At 41.2% G+C, this 22109-nt stretch overlaps 1 protein-coding gene across 4 annotated transcripts in view; it reads left to right on the top strand.

The window, feature by feature from the left end:
• Nucleotides 1–22109, top strand: part of LOC148057514 (uncharacterized) — a 167554-nt gene that overhangs the window by 131255 nt on the left and 14190 nt on the right. Inside the window, exon 5 of one of the 4 annotated variants that reach the window (XM_087737408.1) lies at nucleotides 1733–1877. The exons of the other annotated variants lie outside the window; for them this stretch is intronic. Coding sequence (XP_087593534.1) covers nucleotides 1733–1749 — 17 coding nt within the window. The 3' untranslated portion in view covers nucleotides 1750–1877. Of the gene's footprint in view, nucleotides 1–1732; nucleotides 1878–22109 lie in introns of those variants that run through there. 4 annotated transcript variants of the gene reach the window in all.

The raw sequence follows: 22109 nt of genomic DNA, 5'->3' as shown, positions 1-22109 counted from the left end.
AATGGTCTGATTTGGAACATACTTCCACCCTATGTTTTTATGCCTTTTATTGAGGAAAAGTGTTTTAGTGGAACATAAAGTCCAGGCCATGTTGTAGGTTTTAAGGGGGGGGGGAGGCATGCCATCTCCATGATGCTGGAAATCCCATCACCAGCAACCCTGGTAATTCCAATTCCAAAAAAATTAAGAAAGCTTTTTAAGGAGGTACTTAATGGTAAAACAGATGAAACAAGCAAGCTGTGGCCATTTTCTAGGAAACTGGATCATTAAGGGAAGACCCAGATTTGGAAGTTCAAGGGGAAAAATTTCAAAGTGTGTTAAGAATTCCATGGAGAAAATGTCTGAATCATTTGCCCTGTGTCCTTTAAGCTCTTACTTCTCATGAGGAGTCTCCCATTCAACGACTGATGACACCTAATTCTGATTAATCTTTGGCATTTGAGGAGATTAAAACTGGAGGTGGCAAAAATACATCCTTAAAAGAGTAAAGACCTATTTTATCCATAGTGGTGAAGCATTATTGATGCAGTAATTTAGATTTTTTTTTTTTTTTTCACTACTGTCTTTTCTCTGACACTGTCTCTTGATAACATGTTAACTACTAAAACTACCTTACCGAAGGTAGTACTCAGGCTGGTCTTGTGAATGTAGTAAAGTGCCTGATGGTGTCTTGAGGCTGATGGAGAGTAGTGGGCTATTTTTTTAATCAGCAATGACAATTATGTTCTCAGCAAATTTGAGTTTATTGACACTGTGATGAATATCACTTGTCTATCATCCAGAAGAAAGAGCAATATAGAATCTATGAATAGAATTTTTGTTAATCTCACTCTTTTTCCTTGTTAGGTCTGAAGTAAACCTTCAAGTTTTTTGAGTTGTTATAAAATATATCTAATTTGTGTGTTTAATTTTTGTTACGTTTTTGCTACTACCAAAATAGATATTATTTTAAATGTGTTCTAGGAAAGAGATCAGCACCCTGAATTATGTGTTGCAAATAAATTATACAATAAACAACCTACTTTCTATTGTTTGCAAACCAAGCCTGTTATCTCTGACTGTGTTGGTTTTAAGCATTAGGTGCATCTATTTTGGTCTATGGATTATTCATGACAGGTTCATTTCAGCTAGACAATGCTTGTGATATATAATGGATTATCCAGTTCATATGTTTGGTTTTATTTTTCCCTGTTTCATCATTGGGTGACTGAAGCTTTTTTTGAAGAAAGGAACAATGGTTAAAATTTGTGAAATCATCATGAGCCAAAAGTATTTTGCAAATGACCTGGCAATTGTCTGCATAGAATGAATAATGCAACTCGGTGAATAATAGCAGAACTAACTCATTTAATGACTTAATTCTGAATTAGTTCACTGTTTGACTAGCTCTACTTATTGTATCTAGCTAGTATGGGATGCAGGGTGGTGCTCTTCTCTTCTTCCTCACTGTGGCTGTATGTTGGTCTGACTCCACTGACACTGACAGAATTCTAATTCCCATGCAGAGATGTAAATGATGAGAGAGGCATGCTCTCTGCATGCAACTGTCAAACAAATGTGATCAGACTCCGTACTGGGTATTGTGTTTATGCTAGTCTAGTGCAGTAATGACAGTGGAGACTGGCCCTAATATCACAATGGTATCCCAGAGCTCAATTATGTAGAATGGTTTACATGCAATGTTAATTTAAAAGAACACGAACAAATATCCCAAATGTTTTTCATCTATTAGGTACTACTTCTTATTGACTAGAGTGGTGATGTGGCACACGGATGACCTACTAGATTCTATTTGACCCACCAGTTAACACTTGAGATCTGGAAGAATGTGAAGTTGTCTACTTTCTTGGCAATTACCCCACAAGACTGAGATTTGAGAAAGCTTCCTGACAAGAAAAACGTAAGCAATGGTTATATGAGAAGTGCCTGTCATGAAAAATCTTAAAGATTTTGGCTCAGTGGTCAGAAAACAAACCCGTTTCCTGTGAGTTTAGCAACACTGTCATGAATTATCTCAGTTTGTTTAACACAGTTTTCAAAGGTGTGTTTTTTGTTAAGACTGTGTATGGCAAGTGCTACAATTTTCCTGACAGCTTGGATAAGAAGTGATGAACACAGTGAATAAGCTCCATCAAATAGGGCCAGGAATTATATCTGTTCTAGTAATGTCAGCTCATCTTAATACTGCATTACTTGGCACTATACCTTTATCACATTTTCCTTCTTTCCCTGTCCCTCTTCCCTCTCCAATCCCACACCCCCTCCCCACCCCCCCAAAAAAAGTCTCATGTCTTCTGATGCTTACATTTCTGTATGTCTCTTGGTAGAATCCAGAGAAATAGCAGGACTCTTGAGGTATGGGATAGATGATGAAGTTACCGTGTTTCTCAAGTTTGTTCCTTGACAAAGCTTCATCTTTTGGAGATTTGCAATAGATCTGCTTTTTTTTTTTTTTTTTTTTAATTCATCATTTCTTGGCAAGTTACTTGTTTTCCAGTGAAAGCTGTTGCCTTTACTGTAAATGACCATTCAGAACTTTGAGCACAGCAAGAATAATGTGTCTATTTGGCTAGAAGACGTGAGCTTAGGGATAATCTTCTACCTCGTCTCGTACAAAGAGATCTGTTAATGAGCCAACACATTACTCAGATGCTGGCAGCAGAGAGCCTGCATTTTAGAATGAGATCTAACTTAAAAAATATCCATCAACTTGATAATATGTCAGGTAACTGTACCTTATTGCAAATAAAAGTCCAGTTTTCTAGGTCCTGAAGACTTAGTTCTCTTAACATAGATTGTTCTGAAGTTTCAATAGACATAATTGTTTTCTTAAGCACAAAGTAAGATCTCTTGCAGGTTCCCTGTGTTATTGGTAAAAAAACCTGTTAGTAGGAAGAAGAAACTCAGTTTTGTTCTATCTTTCATGAACTAAAATAGAATTGTTTTATCTCCCAAATGGACTAAGTCTGGAGGTCTGGATGTTACAGAACCAGGTATGACCTCAGCCTAGCTTCACTGCTTATTTTCTTACATATGTATGGCAGGGGCAGGGGACATGATATCAAACTGAAGAAACTTTCCACAATTTATATGATCCCCTCCCATCTCTGAGCTAGTTTCACTTTATAGTTTTCATGCACTGATACTGAGCTGTTTTGAGGTCCCTGACAGTGCAGGGAGCTATTTAAATAAATGTATCTGTTTGTTTAGGCAAATCACAGAGCAGTAGTAGCTTCTACAGTTTGGTATATATTTCAGGAGTAGGCTCTTCATTTGATTCATATCCACAGTTGCACATGAACGTAACTCCTCTGTGTGGCTGTCCCTGCTGACTGGGAGAAGGATGGTAGAGAAGCCTGCAGGAATTATAGTGGCCATCTTTTGGAATTTGGGGAAAATTTGTACTAACTTAAGTAAACTGTCTTCATTTTTGCTGCTTTTAATAATGGGTATCGTATTCCATGTACATTGCCTAGCTCAGGTGCAGGTGCATGCTATGTCTAGAAGGCAAGGAGCATTTTCCTTTTGTCAGGAGCCACATTGGGGCAGAAGAGTCATGGAGGAATGCTCATGGAAGGAGATGGTTGTTAGCCATCATTGATCTGCTCCTATTTTGAGTATGAACAGGCATTAGGGGTGTAGCTGTGCAGATGACTGACTTCTCTGAAAATGACTCAGGTAAATTTTCATTTTCAGATAAGGTCCTGAATGAGATGGTAATCTCATGAAGATACTAAGTGAGATGGCGATCTAGGCAAGGCTGAGAAGCAGTCCCAGAAATCTTGAAGTCACTTTACTGTTAATGGCATGTTGTGCAGTCTTTCTTTCACAGTTTACCCCATCCCCTTCTGTTAGGAAGACAGACAGAAGTGCTTTTGCAACTGAAAATAAAGTTCCTCTTCCCCTGCCTCTGTGCTGTAGGTAGCATGACCATGTAGCAGAGGTTCTGCCACCCCAGAAAGAGATTCAACATTTGTGTTAGCTGCTGGACAAAGTCCAGACTTCCACTGACAATTCAAATGGATCTTCTGGTTGGAGAACCTCCCAACACAGCTGAAACAGTCTTCTTTTTGTCTGAGCTGAAGTCCTGTTCTCTTTGAATAGGACTGTTCTCTGACTGCTACAAGGTCATTGCTGTTTTGGCATTTTCCCCGATGTTTTTATGATACTCATTTTAATGTACTGCACATTTTTCATTTTGACACAGTGCTCAAAAATTTGCCCGTAAATGCCACTTCAGCTGGGTGAATGCTGCTTTTTATCACTGCATTGCTAAAGGCATTTCTGTTGTTTTCCCAGACTGCTGCTTTGGTTTGTTGATGTTGAAACCAATTTCAGCACAGGCACAATGGGTTAACATTTTCCTGCTTGTTTGTGTAGTGATTGCAGCTCTGAGACCAACCTGTAGCAGGCAACAGAGTATAGGCATTTTATAAGAGGTACACATAATAAAGACCTGCACATGTTTTTTAGAGGAAAATTTTAGGGACAGAGGGAAAGGCAAGATGGCAAGGAGGAAAAACTATGGGTATTGTCTGGTGAAATACAGTGGAACAGGAGAAACGTTAATTTTCCCATTTCATCCCCTACACTATTTTTCACTGTGCAGCTTCTTGTTATTTGGGAAAGGCCTTCAATGGTCCTGGCTGGGATATGCTGCCCAGGAACCCTGAGGGAGGGGGGGGTGGTAGGAAAGGAGGCAGTGCATGGCCATGTTGTCCCATGAACAGAGTAGCACTGAACCATGGCATGGCCCATTGCTATTTCTGCTTTTCCAAATGGAAATTAAATGACAACAGTCTCCTCTTTGGTCCCTTTAATTTCATCTCCTTTCTGGATTAGCTGTACTGAACAGCGGGGAAAGGAGACAACATTATCTCCTCTGACCCACCTCTGTTAGAAGCTCGTGTGGGTAGCACAGGAGAATCAATCCCCTTGGTTCACTGTGGGGCCTGTCAGTGAGGTTAGTCCCGTGAGATGAGGAACAGCAAGACTTGTCCCTCATGGCTTTAGTCCATGTTGAGGTTGTCTTCAACCCCAGGGGCTGCTGAGATTTTCTTTACCAGCTTCTGTATAAAAAGCCTCACCACAGAAATCCCTCTTTGTTTTTTAAACTAGCTTGAACAGATATTCTAATTAAAAACTACCAGTGGCGGTACATAGCAGAGCACTGGAAACCCTTTCTCTGTGGCAGTTTCTCAGCACAAATGCTTCTGTGTGGTTGTGGTCACATGTTTGATTGACTTGGTTCCCAAGCTGATGTTCACAGTACTGTATTCATCTTGTTCAGATGACTGTGAGATGCAGCCCGAATGCACTGATGCTGACAGTGAATGTGAGGAGAACCAGACAGTTGACAGCATCTCTATTTTTCAGAGCTGATGTAGGATGATCTGTCACATGATGCTAGGCCACAGCCTGTCATTTATATAGCTACAGCTGTAATGTGGGTATAATGAGCAGAAATGGGAGAGAAGTGACAAGAGGAAAAAAAAAGGGGGGGACACAACTATTTATGCCCACATCCTCTCACAAAATTGCACAAACATTTTTTTTATTTTATTGAATGCAATATTGATCCCATATCTCAGATCTACCTGCTATTTGTACGGGTTGGAACAGCATTGGCAACCCATCCGTGCCTGCTGTTAAGGGTAACGTATCTGCCCAGGGCAGATGTCAGAGAACCTTTAAGGCAGCGTCAGAGATCTTTTGGGCTGATCCTGTGCCACATCCATTATGGCTGTTAGGGAAGCCTTTTTCATTGTGGCTTGGTGTGCACAAGCAACAGCAGCCAGAAACTTGGGAGATTAAAAAAAATTACTTTATCTTGAGCTAAATAGCTATACTCTCAAGCTGGGAGCTGTAACAGCCTTGTGTATTTTGTAGGAGGTGCAGAGGAAGGAGACTCCTAAGGACGTATTCAGTGCTGCCAAACCTAAGATGGATTAAGGGACCTTTTCTGGTAGGAGACTAATAGATGATTCAAGCCACCCTTCCAGGTTATGCAGCCTGTGGTCTCTATACAGTTACTGGGGAGACAAGTGTGGGGAATACGCAACTCTGTGTATACAGTTCTGAAGATTTCCCCTGTGGATTTTCCCCTGTGCACCAACTCCTGCTGTTCCTTGTTTGGCTGGTCTTCCCTGTAATTTGGGAATAATAGTTTTTGTAGCACTGGACTGTTCAGAGCTGTGTAAGGGAAACGCAGCTACATCATAAGGGCGGTATTCAGAAACATGTCTTCCACTTGCCATCTGCCTGTTTCCCCATCTGTTCCCATATGACCCCAAAACAGGAGGCTGGATGCAGTGGTAGAGGGGTGAGGCATGAGCTGCTCTGTCACAAGCTTTGTGCTAGGAGCTGTGGGCCTGAGCGATGTCTTGTGAGTCCCAGCTGCCTCCCTACTTCACTTTTTCTCTAGGACTGGCGTAATAAATTGCTGGTGGCCTAAATGTGCAGGGAACACAGTGTGCACTGGCTACCATGCTGGGGGCTTAGGAGAGAAACAGAACAAGGCTTCTGCCCATTACTCTCATTCTCTGTTCGCCTTCTCACAAGCGAATGGAAAGCCAGTGCCGCTCACCTTACTCCTTTCTGGTTTGAGGACCACTCAGCTTGCACAGGGGTGTGTGTGCAAGGGAGGTTGTTCTTGTGCATCTTTGAAGTCTTGCTTGACTCTGTATATCATATTCTTGTGCCTGTCTTGGGTTAAAAAGAAAGCCTCATGATGTATGTGGTACTTGTGACAAATGTTACATTTTTCTTAGTATCATATACTTCTGCTGAGATGACTGGGGCACCACACTTGACAATGATGAATTATTTACAGCAGACCGACAGCCATTTATCCTGTGGTACCATCTGCCATAAAGATCACATTTTGTCTTAGCAGTTTGCTCCCTTTGTTATTCTTTGAAACAATATTTGAAGATGTGGAAGCAGTGAGGAATGGATAACCACCTCTGGGCCATGGTTTCAGTGGTATGTTTAGATGCTCCTGGACAACAGTGTTAAAGGTTAAATGCTCTTGGCATTTGATGGGAAAAACTCTAACAAAGGTGAAGTGAATGATGCAAGCCTAGCATGAGCTTTAACTGTTTAGGATGTTTCCCATGTGCATCCTTTGCTGGTCTCCTTGGTATAAGGGTCATGTTGTGGGCAAGGAGGAGGTGTGACTGGAGCAGAACTGGCAGATGGTCCCTTGAAGGTCATTTCTTGTTGCTATCTCCTGTAGTGATGCCATATGCTGTGCAGGGGGATGTTTCCTTCCTCTTCATGGAGTGTAAACTCATCAAAACAGTAAGTGCGGTATGCCATCAACTCTCAGCTCTTGAAGTTTCTGATTAGGTCTGTGGCTTTAAGACATTTTTTAGTATGTTGTCAAAGAGCATATAGAATAAATATGTTTGAAAAGAAATTAAAAAACATCTGTCCATGATGAAGGTGGAGTTTTTAGTGATTTAACTTTTTCTCCTGAAATTCTCTTTCTGCCTATAAGATGGGGTTTTTTTATTATTATTTTAATTTTTTTCCCCGAGATCTTTCCTTGTAACCTGTGAACATCCAGAGCATGGACAGTGCCAAATAAGAGAATCTGGGGGAACTGAATGCCACCACTGCTTCTGGAATCATAGGTGCTCCTCTTAGCTGTTTGTAATGGCAAGTATTTCCAACAGAAAATACCTGAAGCAAATGCTGACAGCAACTGGGGGGTAAGCAGTGTATGAAACAGAAGAAGTTGGCTGTGTCTTGAATGCAGTTAGTGTTTCTGAGCTGCTTGTGCAAATTTTACTCCATCTCTCAGGAGTCTTTCCAAAACTGAGAGTCCCATGGTGAAAGCACATGAAAACCATTGTTGCTCTATGTAATACGTGATCTTTAGAAAGACCTTTTTTTCCCCCCTTTTTTTTTTTTCTTAATTGTGATTAATAACATCAGGAGAAGATTTTTAACCTGAAAGAATAAACAGAGGCATAAATAAGTTTATAAAGGTACAAATCCTGGTGTACTTTTTCAAGCAAATTTGTCGTCAAAGTAAAAGGGAACAATGTCTGAGTAAAGCAGTAGAGCAGGATGTGTTTGCCCATTCAAATGACTTGAGCCCTTTCTAAAAGGGTTTGACTATCTTAGCATTATACCACCTTATGCCACTGGCATTGGTGTTTAATATCACTCACTGATCAGTCCTGGCTATGCTGGTTGGCCCAGACAATAACTATAACCCCGAACTTTACAAATCTTTAGAGGGAGGAAAAATTTTTTGTTAGTGATTCAATCCACTTTCCCAGGGCTAAGGTAAAGATCCAAGAGTTTCTAGTAGCCGGGCCACCAAGGCTCAAAGTCATACAACTTTTCTTTGTTTTCTCTTTTGGTCTTTAGGTTTCATTGATGTATTTCTGTCAGCCTGTTTACAATTTGCTGTTAAAGCTATTCTTTGAACACAGTATTTCATGGGCTATATAGCCAATAGGTGGGTTTAGGATTGCAGGAACTGGACATTAAGTTAAGAAATCTGCTATTAAACCAGAGATATTTGGTACTACTATTTAAAGTTGTAATATTTACCTGTGAGTCATAACTGAATACTGATGGCATATACAGTTTTACAACTCTTCTTAACATTAGATATTTATAATTAAATTATTCTTTGTGTAAATATTGATCTAGTGATGGGTATGATCTCATTTTGCCTTATTACTAATAGATAGCTTGTTAAAATATCGAAGTTTTTGGGGTGGAGGGTGGTGGTGCTGTGTTTAATAAACTACATAGCTTATGTTGCTGAATTGATCCTTTCCCCATCAGCCTTTCCTTAATTTGTATTCTAAAAAGCATATCCAATGTTCATGCAGATTCCTTGGTCACTTCTGTCTCTGTAGCAGGGCAATACTTTCGTACTTTGATAAGATCAGACATGTGGAACCTGCAAAGATTAAAGGAAAACAATGGTCAAATTAAATTTTGCTTTTTTTCTTTGACCTTGAAAGATGATTATCAAGCAGATTCAGGTAGAGGCAGTGGGCGAAAACACAGAAGGTGTTGAAATTTGGAAATCATAGTCTGACTTGTGTTTATTTCATTTTCCTACTCTAGAATGGCAATTTGAAGAACTGATGTGCTGGCATTCCTGACCACTGAAAGTACTATTTTAGCTACTACATGAGTGAAAAATAGGAGAGTAATAGAGCCAACATGCCTCGGCATTGCCTGGTCATTGGCTTTCTTGGGCTCCAACACTGCTTCCATAGACAGACACGTCTAAATTTTGGAAAGGAAGCAGTTCTGAAAGAGGAAGAAAAGGTAATTGGGACATTTTTGCAGGAAGCAAGATGAGATTGGTAGGTTAATGCTGTCAGCTTAATGGTTAGATTTTAGGAAGCAAAGCAACTAGTTTATACCTGCAGTAGATTCAGCACCGTAGTGCTGGACTCATGTAGTGTGTCCTGTGACATGTTTCATTTAGTATTGGCAAAAAGCAAAAAGCTACACCTTAAAATGCCCTTTTCCAGTTTCTCCTAACCCAGCTGAGCCTTGTTCTTGTCTGTTGTAAATGTGGACAGTGAATGGCTTGTAAATTTGTTTGCTTACATTAGGCGTGAGTTCAATTCAGTTTAATTACTGTTTTGTATGGGCTGATGCAGAGCTCTATTACTTTATTGCACTGATTTTCAAGTGATACTGGATATAGAAGTCAGAGGAAGAATCAGCAAAATTGTGTCTAAATAACAGCATAATTAATCTCCTATTATGTAGCACCTTTGTCTCATCCCACAGGACGTACAAAGAATTTAAAGAGCTGATGTAAGAGTGATGCAAAGAAGGCTCACGCATGCATGATGACTACTTCTAGGATAGCGTGTGGCAACTGTGTAATATCATATGTCACTAGTACACAATAGTAAAAACTAATTTATTCAATAGAGTCAGCAGCAAGATTTTTTTTTTTCCCCTCAGGTGTCAGAATAGAGCTACCTGGGTTGGTATTTGGCCAGTATACTAGAGTTATGTGTAAATTCTGGAGCAAAAATTGCTGTTGGATATTCTGATTCCATTGGTCAGACCTTTGATAACTCATCTAAAAAGTGAGGTCTTCATCAGTACAGCATTTACTTCTGACAGCTTTGTAGTGTTTTTGCTGAGGGGGAAACTGATCTCCTTCCTATGAAAGAAATATGATATGGCCTGGCCTTCCTCTCTTTTGGGAATAAGGTTGTAGCCAATAGTTTAAGATATGTTGCTGAGCTTTTCTTAGGTTTCAGAAATCTTGTTATTTGTTGGAAGCAACTCGTGTTTACTTTGGCTGCAAATGTTGTAAGTAGTAGGATTGGCATGGGATAGGCTGGTGGTGGAGAAGGATGTTAGAAAGATGCAGAACACCCAGGTACAAAGCCCCATGCAGAAGACAGGTGATGAAAGCTGGGGAGATGCAATTCATCTTCAGTAGAAACACTGCTTCCCCAGCTGAGCGTGTCAGTGGAGTATCTCAATGTGAAAAGGCCACCTGTAGCGCCTGCTCCCTATGTCCATCTTCCAGAGCAGCCAGTTTCTTCATGAAGTGAAGGTGTTTGTGTTAATGGGAGTGTATGACAATGTAATGTGACTTTTGGAAGGGTTACAGCAAGTTGTGAATGATATATGAAATGAAAAATCCCTGCCTGGTGCAGAGAAAGCGTGTACAGCGCTGGATGGTACACTGCCAACAGTTCTAACAAGGGGCTCCTTCACAGATTTTCCACCTCAATCAGCAATGCAGTTGACATCCCCTGAGCAAAATCTCTCCTCTACTTTTTTTTTTTTTCCTCTGTATGAGCGAAGAAAAATTCTTTGGCTTTATAGCTTACCCACTGCCTAAAATACTCATTCAATAATCTTTCTCTGCTTCCAGTTGTGACAGTCTCTATAGGCAAGCATCCTCCCCTCATAATTTATTTGGGCTCTCAGGTACTTTTACTGTAAATTTATTCTCCATACACTGGAAGGGTGGAGCAGGCAAATCTTGATCAGCGATCTAATCAGTGGTGTATGACATGTGCTGGTCAAGTCTGATGCAAAAATTAGCAAGGAAGTAAACAATAAGGCCAGGTAAAGAGTGATGACCTAGTTTAATGCTTCTGTTCCAACGAAACAGTGTTTTTTAATGCAGTCAAGCCCTAGCTAGTATATATTGGAACGGCAAATCGAGTAAATCACATTTTGGAAAGCAGTGGCTTGCGGAAGAACTTAGGTGGCATCACAGATAGTTTTTTGACTTGAATTTTTGCTGCTGTGCTGTGGCAAAGAGCTGACGTGATCCATGAAGAAGTGAAACATTTAGTACTGTTTGTAAGCTTCCTTCTAGGATGATGTGTCCTGTTCTGCCCAAGCTGGGCTATAAAATGAGTTAAAGACTGGAAGACAAGTATTGGGATGAGGGGCTTAAAGAATTCAGAGTATTCAGTTAATTTAAGAGCAGGGTGAGAGACCACTCTGAAGAAGATACCTGATGGCAGAGGCTTTTCCACCTGCCTGACAGAAGCTGAAGTTCAGCTAATTCAGTCTTGAAACAAGAAGCTGCTTTCTGACTGCGAGCTCTGTTGAACATGAGAGTGTCCCTCTGGGGAAGAGACAGAGAGAGAGTTGTGATCATTTCAAGCCTTTTGATAAGCCTGGGCTGGATGGCTGTGTCCCTGTGCAGCTAGCCTTGCTCATCTCTTTCCTTTAGGGGAAAGCATTGCACTCAAAAGCTTATAGCCAGCAACTCCACGTTAAGAAAATTAACAGACCTGAATGTCATGGCTCAGATTTTCAGTGAGCTGTCTGAAGATGATCAGGCCAGATTTCTTTTCATGTCCCCCCTTGCGCAATGAACAAAGATTTCTGTATGCTGCTTCTTTTCATTGTTATTAATTGCTTTCCCCTGCAGCATTAGAGATTGGCCACAGCAGGAGATCTCTTTGTAGGTGGTATAGAGAGTGATTACGGATTGCCTTAGTTGGTTTGGGAGGGAATTTTCCCTGGGTCAGGTTGGCAGGCTCTGTGGATCTTTCACCTCATATAGCATGAGGTGTGGTTCATCTGCTAGGAGCATTCATGTACATCTCACATGATTAATTCCCTGCCATTGCAGGGCTTCCTCAGGTCTTGCCAACCCTGTGTCTGTGGCAGATAGGTTTTCTAAACACAGAAGTGCTTTTCCCTCACTAAAGTCTTTGGGCATCAACTAGGATGTTTTGGTTAAAGTTAATGATCTGTGAATACACAGTAGGTGCATCTGGTATCCTTTTTGGCCTTAATTTTTAGGGAATGATATCTATATACTGTCTGATTGGTTAAGGCTGGGGTGGTTATTTAGGAAAGCATGCTCTTCGGTTCTGAAAAATGGCCTGACTCCTTCAGAGGGCTTGTCCTGGCAGCCTGAGAATAGCTTAATCTCTACTGAGCGGAAGTCCAACTTGCTTTAATTTAATTGCAGAGACCAGTCAACAAATACAGTTCAAGCTGTGCATTTCCATATGTAAAAACATGTGATCCTATAGATTGATCTCAACTAGGTATCTGTGCTGTCTGAAAGGATATCCCCTTCGATTACCTTTCTGGCTCTGTACAGAAACCACCAGTGTGAATGAAAAGATAATTCACTTAAAGTGTTCTTCTTGTAGTTAAAGTAGCTAGATAGGCAATGAATTCCTGCCTTGCTGTGTGCTGGTACTATAGGAGTATTATTTCTACAGTGACTTTTCAATGTCAGTGAAGTCAATAAGGTACCCCTGAGTTTGAACCCTTTTTCAAAAAAGCATGCAATTTAGCCCTTAAGTCTGTCTACTTGAGCAAAATAACAAAGCCTGCCTTCAAAATATAGGCTTTGCAGCCTCAGGGGCCCTGTGATATACGTGACGCGGAACTTGACCAGCTCTATATGCAGGCAAGTATTTGTGAATGTTTGTGTGTATAATATTATGATATAATATGCATTTTAAGAAAACTTCCATTTCACTGGAGCTAGAATTTCACCATACAGGTATATGCAGGTGTGCAAAGATGATGTGTGCATGAAATGCTAAGTTGAAGTTCTGCTGTTTATAGAATGTGTAGCAGCCCAATAGAAACAGTGTTGACAGTTGTCTTTTGCTTCCTGATCAAAGAGAAAGATTTGTGTTTTTCATGAAATGGCCTTTGCAGGAATGCCATAAGCAATCAAGATTCACCCTGTGCATATCAGGAGAAACGGTGCCATTTGCACATGTCTGGCTTCATCCTGCAAATTAGAAAACAGCAGCCATTGTGTGACTTCATTCAAATGCTATCTGTTGTTTGACATCTTTCTTCTTTGCACCCCAAACTAAAAACTTTAAAATAAAAATAATTGAAAAACAGAATACTGTATTTCTAAGCTGAGTTGTCCTTAAAAATTCGAATGAGTCATTTAGATAACATTCACAATACCAGCAGCTCCAGGGCACTTTAGAGAATATGTTTCAGCACAGAGACATTTGAAACAAAAATTGTAATGTTCTAAATGGAATTAGATGAGCAAAACCATGTCATACAGAGATGAAATATAAATAAGTGCTTTAGGCCCACTCTATGAAAAATCTATGCATTTTTTTAAGTGTTTTTCTTCTGCAATAGTTTCATTTCTGTAGAAATCAGTGATTGGGTGTGGGTTGTTTTTATTTTGTTTTGTTTTGTTTTTTTCCTCCTAGTGCATTCTCCTAGAATGTGCTTTTGCCACTCAGTAAACCCTTCTTTCCACTAAATGTCTGTCTCTGTATTAAGCCCCCAAGGAACTGTACAAGCCAAAGGCAGATGGAAACAATAGGCATTTCATGTTCAAATGTACAACCTACAGAAAGTTCATTTGTCAAAAGTCTGAGGAACATTTCCAAGGAGGCCGCTTCATAAACAGCATCCACATGGGGCAGATCTGACTTGTGCTACTGCTTTTCATGCACATATTCCATAAGAATTTAATAGGCTCTTTACTCTTCAATTAAAAGTTAAAGCAACATTTACAGAAGCTTGTTCCAAATCCCAGTCTCAGTTCTTCTCTACTTCCCCTTCCACCCTACTTCTTAAATCTCTTAATCTTTTACGTGCCCCAACTACTTCCCTTCTTTCTACAGAAGCCTTATCGTAGCCCCTCTGTTAAAACCAAAGCACTCTCAGACTTTATTGAACTCTTTATTTTTCTCAGACCTTTTTGAATTCTATTTTTGTACCTGTTGGTGTTGTGCTCCTTCATTGGTAAGCATGCAAACTCCACCATGGTACCAGTCTTTGAGATATCAATCATTAATGCCAGTATAGTAGTGCTGAAAGTTAATCTAACCTTCTGACTCATGCCTGGAAGACAAAAGTCACTCTGGTTGGTACTGTCTAGCAGACAGCATACTTGCTTTTTAAAGCTCTAATTACTTCTGATAAATGTTTGCCTTCACTCCTTGGCTTTGTATTAATGAAATATTTTAGTGTGATTAAGATGCTCATTCTGTAAAGTTGTGAAATCACCTGGGCTCCCACAGACTTCAACACCTTCCCTGATCAGACCCCAGATTAGTGGCAAGGAAAACAGGGAAGACTTTGTCGATACCTGGATGCTGCAGGCATGATTCTGAGCTTGTTCTGGTGTAATCCAGAGCTGAGACCAGCAGAGCTGAAGAGCTATCAGCCAGCTACTCATAGGTCATACATGTAGGACAACTTATACCAGGCTACATCTGGCTTTCTGAATATATGGACTGTCAAAATAGGCAGCTGATTCAGAGTGCTCTCATATAAATGGAAGTAACTAGTTTCTGGATTAGGTCAATTTGAATTTACTTAGGACACCCAAATCCTGTAGCTGGTGCTTAAAATTCCAGGTAGTATTTTCTGGTGCCCGAGGATGATGTTTAAATGGTGTCATTAGAAAATTACTCGCCCACAAACGCAAGATTCGGTTTTGATCTGTAGTGAATCAATGACCACGTAGCGCTCTTCAAAGTTATAAAATGCTGGAAGGTGACTTGAAACCAGAGGTATATTACATACATTTCTATGCATAATCTCTTAGCACTAAAAAATGTATAACCAATTCTTAGCCTCTGACTGGATTTCAAAAGCAGCATTTGCAAATAATAGACACAAAAGAGTGAAAACCACCCCAGACGAGTGAAAACTACTCAATGACAGTTTATAATGTGCCAAAGAACATCATAATTCCCTCCCAAGTGACATCAAATTCGTCTGAAGGAGCCACTTCCTGGCTGGTGGGGCTCAGGCAGAACTCGGATCTCCCCCTTGCCTGAGCTGCGTGGAGGTGCAGGGGTGTGAATGAGCGTGAGGCTGATGGCATGTTGACAGCTTTGGGTAAGGTTTCTCCAGTGGAAGTACTTCCCTCAGACTCTAAGGTCACCTGTGAATTTTTGTCTGTTGCAACTATGGAAGCTGCTAGCTTTGCAAGGTTTGACCAATACAAGAAGCGAAGTTGCAGCTTGACCCTCCTCTTGTAATGTTGAGCAGGAGCACAGACCAGATCTGGTCTTAAAATGGATCCAGGTCTCCTCATGGCAGCAACTAGGTGTGTTTATGGCTAACACAGGAGCTTTTCAGCTCCCAGACTTGGGGCCAAAAAGCTTTATCTACAAGATGCTGACACAGCCGATGTGTTCCATTGCCCTCTGGTGGTGTGTCCACTGGAGCATAAGGCTATTGCTGTTACCAGTTGCTGCTTGTGTTACGTGCTGTTTGTGTAAGAGAAGCAGGTGCTACAGGAAGCAGAGAAAAATTGTGCAAATACTGGTCAGGGCCTTATTTTGTAAGAGCTGTTGTCTGCTGTTGCTTTATTTTATTATGAAAATTGTAAAACAAAAACAATGGGCCAAGGTCTGCTATCAGTTATGGCCATGCAAATCCAGAGACTTCTGCTGGAGCCAGACTTATCACTCTCGATTTATACCTGTGCAAATAGAGTTGGAAAGTGGCTCGGAGGGACAGGACAACCTTTAAACTACTTGACCATTAATCTATGGTAAAGTTATGAGTTTGCCCTTGCAGCACATGGGCAGCCTCTTAGAGCACAAAAAAGAAAAAAAAAAATCTTACTAAAAATCCAAGTGCGTTCAGTACTGTATAGTCACTGAAGCCAAAACTCAAGTGGGCTGAAGCTAGAACCCTCTCCTATAATAATCACCACCTGCTTTCTGAGGTAGGACACCTCACCTCCCAGGTGCTGTAGCCTTAAATCACTGACAGCCCTTGACATGTTACATTGGGTTTTAGCAGATGAGGTCAGCTGCTTCTTTCAGTTGTGCTGGTACTAGTGGAGTAAACATGGATTTACACCCATGGGTCTGCTGTCTGAGATGTGGAAGAACATGAATGTTTTAGCATAAGCAACCTACTGTAAAGCATTATGTTTTATTCTTGCTAGAAATGGTTCCCAGGAGAAAGATACTGTGAAAGGGAGTGACAACCTTGGAATCAGATGCTTTCATTTTTGTGTATGTTAGTTTGTTGACTTCAGTGGCTGTCTACATATATGTTAATGATTATTTGCATGTCTGTGGTATTTTTATATGTGGGGAAGAAGTCAAATATATTTAACAGTGCACTTCCAGGAATAGGTCTTTACAAGTCATGGTAAAAGCATGGTAGGTAGTGAGCCAGAGAAGCAATGCTTTTTCCGTTTGTGCTGGAACAGTTTTGGCTCTACAAGGTTATCTGTTATCACAAAGAAGTCCAGATCAGAAGAGCCGATGGAGAATTTTCTTTGGCGATTGCTTGCATCCCAGCTACTTTTGCTTGCATTTGTCATGGAATATATTAAAATAGTCATATTCCACAGTTCACACAGCACGTCAGCTTTGAGACAAGTACTCTGAAATGTGCTCACAGATGATAAATTGCACACTATGTCAACTACATCTTTGTCATGAGATTCTATTTTCTATTTATAGTTGAAATGAAACACTTGAGAAAAATTCTAAACCAAAGCAATTTCACAGAAATCTCATAAGTTTTTTCCTTATGTGTATATCAGTGAAAAGACCCTCCTGTGCTATCTTTTTGCTCTGTGGGGCTCCAACAATCAACTTCTGAGATCAAAGTAGGATGCTCTCAAGATTGTGAAACTTATAATGTGTCCATGTAATCTAGCTAGTGTGCCTTTGGAGTGTGTTCCCTTTCAAACGTTAAGGGGAAAGAAAGAGTGCTTAATCATAACACAGTGCAAATACATACAAAATTTGATACAGTTTTGGGGAATCAAAACCCATTATCTCCGTAACAGAAGAGATTATTTAGTTACTTCTTTGGCTTGTCGTACTAGTTTTGTTTGAAGCTGTCAGTGATGTCTGTGATATACTTTGCAGTACTTTGCCTTCTTCCTTGCCCCCCAAGACAACTTCCTTTTTGCTTACGCATCTTAAACACATAATCTGCTGCAACGGAGCTGTGGGTAGCAAAAACTGGAAAAGGATACATCTTTGGAGATAGCACTAGGTATGCTTTGAAGCTAGAAATGCAGCTGTTTGTTTTTTGTTTTTTTTTTTTTTTTTCTCTGATTACAGCTGCCTACTTTAGGAAAAGCCTGTCTGGATAGCAGTAATGATGCTCTCTGACAGGAGATCTCCCAGCTCACACTGGCCTAGATGTGACAGGACATTCTGCAATGTGCCAAAGGATTATTTAAGATAAGTAGGCCTTGTGATGGCTTCCTTCTGCTTTGGGCAACCACGCCTTCATGGGATGCACAAGGAAAGTTTCTTGCCTCAGAGAGAATCCTCCAAGCAAGGACCTAAGATTACCGAAGTACACACAGGAGAGAGTGACTGCTGTCTGGTCAGCATCCTCTGTATGGGATTCAAACACGAGCTTGCGTGAGAAAGGACTTGTAGCTGTCTACGTGGTGAGCAGGGCATTTGTCCAGGAGGGTTCAGATCGCTGGAACCTGCATCCTAGGAAAGCCTGGAGCAAGAGCAACCTACAGCTTTCTTGCAGTTGTGGAAGTGGCTTTTTATGTGATACCGATAGAAGTGTTACACTTTGTGGCCTTTGTGGCTTTCCTCTACTACTTCTGGGCTTCTCAAAGTGTGCTTTCTACCCAGCTCTCCCTTCTTGAATCTAAGAGGAGATTTGGTGGTTTATTCCAGATTTACATACATATAACAGATTCTAAAGGTAACTCTAACTTGAACACTAGAATAGCTGGCCTGTCAACCTGAAGGTACAGATACTTCTTCAAAATTATGTGTTCCTGCATCCAGCTCTGCTCTAAAGCTGTAGTGGAAGTAGGGAGGTCCTGGATTTAAATTCTCTTCAACTCTGTAACCTTAGCCATCCATTGATCAGAGTGCCATGATCTAGCTTAGAAGTGTATAATGCAGGGCATTAACTGCGAAAGAAACGATTGCAACATCATTGTACTGTGCTGGAAAGGTTACTGAAACTCAGTTGAACTAGAAAGGTAACTGATCATACTTAGCAGCATTTTTACAAATAGTGAGGTAATAACTTGTGCCCAGTCTTGCAAAATAGCTGCATCAACTGCCTTTCTTTGAAAATTGTTTTATGGAGGAAGGGATCTTTAAAAGCTACATATAAAAAAAATCCTGATGTTCTTTAGTTAATAAGACCACCAAAGAGAACATGAAATCCACTCTCCTTGTTTGGAGACAGCACCATAAAAACAGTTTGCCTTTTTTTTTTTCTTTCTTTTCTCTCTTTCTTTTTCATCTCTGGCTCTTTCCTTCTGTTCCTATTCAATGCGCTTGTTCTATGCACTCTTCTACCAAATTTTGGATGACCTTAGAAAGTGAACCTCCCTCTGCTGCAAGTTTGGTCTGCTCATACTGCCAGCTTTCTGCCAGTAATATGTTTAATCAGGCAGCTTCCTTCTCTGCAACTTGTCTGTCCTGTTTAACTAAATCTTTTCACCCAAAGCAGCAATAGTGTTTTGCTTAACTGGTGTGCTGGCAGAGATTACTAAAGATATCTGTCTGGATGCTGATGTGATATGCACTTAGGTCAGTATCTTTAACTTTTACTGCACTGCTTTGTTGTTTGCTTCTTTGTTTAAAATACTTGAATGTTATATTTGCAATGATGAAAAATAAACTAACTAGCATCCGACTCCAAAACTGTTTTTGGGGGAGGGCTGCCCACTTGAAAACAAGCAAGAAGTCTTACAAATATTTGGACTGATTAATTCACCAGCTTTTCTTTACAGAGCTCTTTTGTGGTATAAAGCCATTCATTGACCAAGAGAGTACATTGTCCATTTAGTTACTGTTTTGTATCTTGTGTCAAACAAAAGACACTGCCTCCTACAACAGTAACAGCTGAATATTTTCACTGCTCATGCAGTTTCCTCTTCTAGCTGCTGGATCATCAAAAATTCTAATCAACTCTGATCTAACGCAAAGTACTACGTGGCATTCATCATCTGTTTTAGCCTTTAATGCACCATGCAGGTTTTAATCAAAGGTATGCAACCATTAGCAAAAAAGAAAGACAAGAATTATGACAGTGTCCTAAGCAGAGCTCTTAAGCTGACATCACAGGCAGTTCACCTCCCCCTGCCGAGTACAAATACAGGAGAATAAGATCGGTCTTGTTTGAAATAATTGCAGGAGAGCACCACTGAGGTTTCAGGGACATGACTTCTGTTGTTTTGTTTTAGTACTAAATGCTAAGTCTTATTTGCTTGGCTTTCCTGAATATTGAAAACAAATGTTGGCACTGTTGCCTTGGTGTGTGGGGGTTGCTGGATCATCTACTCAGTTCGGTGTACACCCGTATCTTCCACTGTTGTCAGAGGGAGCCAAGGGGATTGTCAGTGATTGGCAAAACTGAGACCAGTGCCTTCCTTGCGGCAGCTGGGCCTTTTGGTCTCTTGCCTCCTCCTAAGTGCACTCCATTAGTCACCTCCCCTCTTTTTCTTAAGTTCAGGACTAGCTAGGTCACTGCTGGCTTTTGTGGGCAGAATTAGATCCATGTGCCCTGCTTGCATGCAAGCAGCAAACTTATCCTGTTTCTCCTGAATTTGGCCTCTATTCCAGCACCTCTTGCTTCCCTGCCTGTTTAACCCAACAGGATGGCAAGCAGCCCCCTCCTGCCTTTCCCTGATTCACTGCTCACAAAGCACCAGGTTTTCATTTGACTGTAAGGAAGCACACTCCATACCAGGTCAAGAAGTTCCTCCTCCTGCTTCCCCACCACCCCAGCCCAGTAAATCAAAGCCAAGCAGCGACAAGCCACTAGCATGGTATCAGGCTTTGCATCCAGTTTGTCATGGGGAAGAGGCACTGGTCCATGCTGCAGAATTGTTTCATTTCTGCCTAGTTGAGGGCGAAAGTAGTCTTTTTAGGGAGGGGAGCAGGCTGTGGATGCAGTAGTGTGATCTTTCTCTTGCCATGTGAACTCAGTGTACCTTGCTGGAAGTGGCTGGCATGAGGGTAAAGGACCTCACACTCCCTCGTGTGTCCCGAGGAAAGCTACCTTTCATTGGGTTCAAGGGTTGGCTACCTTTAAGACAACTGCAGTTGTTTGCTCAGCCTTCTCCCTTGCCCTCTTCTTCCTTCTCCTCAGTTCTGGTATTGGCAGAGCTGTTTCAGGTCCTGGCTTAAGAATAAGTTGTTGCGACCTGTGCCAGCTTGTAGTATTTCCATGAAGCTGTGATAGCAACAGGGAATGAAGCCATGTATTGCTCTTTGGATGTGCCCCACACAGCTGGTATGCGCGGTGTGGGGAGCTGACAGTCACCCAGGGAGCTTGATGTGAACAGGGAGTCACTGTTTATATAGTCATCTGGAGGTCTTTGGGCTGGTGAAGCCATGCAAACGATGCGTGGGTGGAATTCTTCCTCAGGCCTGCTCACACAGAGTATGAACTTGGTGAATTATGAGTATTTTAGGGTATGCAGCAGAATTTCCCCATGTCATGGTAAATGTAGAGGACAGTGCTGTGGGCTTAATTACCCCTTATAAATCATTACCACTAGTGGGAGCTGGCACTGGACAGACTTTAAAAATTGGTCTTTCTAATGTGTTGTCTAGGGGCTAGGGCCTGATTTTGCTCATGTGCTTTGTTCAGTGCATAGCCGCCAGTGGGGGATGGTGTTCAATAGGGCTGTATGCCTACTTGCCTGCATCAGCTCCCGTGTTCAGCCTCCTGCCAGACTGAGGTCCCAGGCATGCAAGGGCTTTCACACTGCACTCAGTTGCTTTTTTAGCAGAAACCCTATGTAAATGGCTGTCTTTTATTTTGACATGGCCTTTAATGTGCAACATGTGAGTCTTTTAATGACCACCTCAGGCAAAAGCTTAATTTGGTTGAGGGATGGGGGGAATGCATGCTTTAAATCTACCTGTGCTTCCTGTGTCTGGCCTGTGCCCAGCTATGTGTGGAAATCAGAGATTTTCCACAGCACCTAGGGCCCAGACGCTGGGATTATATTTTCAATTTCCTATTTAACAAGGCTAAAAAGTAAACGGGTTCCTCTTGTTTTAACCCAGGCAGGTCGTTTGCTTTACTCCTTTTATAGGTGTTGGTTCATCGTTGCAGTGCATTATTGTGGGTTCCAGAGGTGGATAATCAGCAGCACAGTGTTGCAAAGGTTTAGTTCCAGGTCACAGACAAGTAATGGAAAAACAGCAGTCACTGAGGATTTGATTTACATACTGCAATGACTATGTGATAGCCCCTTTTGTGAGAAGGAAAGTCTCTCTCTGGAGACCACATTCTAACCAGTAGCAAACATTCAAGCTCCCTGGTGCTTCAGATGTCAATTATACCAAAGCCTTTTATTGTATAATGCAGGTCTGTTATAATAATACTGTCTGGAACAGCAATAATAATGTGAATGAATTTCCAAACAGTGGAGATGGGAGGGGGAGATTGATCAATACAGCACTAATGATGGCCTTGTCTTTCACTGAAATAATTGTGATAGGGTTTATAGCACTTCCTTCCTACACCATGCTGTGTGGCAGTGTTGGTTTACTACCTGCTGTTATTGCTTTTGTATAAAAAGGTGTTAAAAAGAAACGTCTGTCAAGTTTTAAGGCTGTGAGTCTTTTTTAATGCAGTGGGGTTGTTCTAGTCAAGATGGTCTGAGGATATGAGATGCACGGTTTGCAGGGAGAAGT

This window comes from Nipponia nippon, unplaced genomic scaffold (genome assembly GCF_047370975.1).
Source record: "Nipponia nippon isolate SJK-2023a ecotype South Korea unplaced genomic scaffold, ASM4737097v1 scaffold_1, whole genome shotgun sequence".
In the NCBI taxonomy this organism is placed as follows: Eukaryota; Metazoa; Chordata; class Aves; order Pelecaniformes; family Threskiornithidae; genus Nipponia; species Nipponia nippon.
Note: the sequence above shows the minus strand (reverse complement) of the source record. Positions and strands in the feature narration are given on the sequence as shown.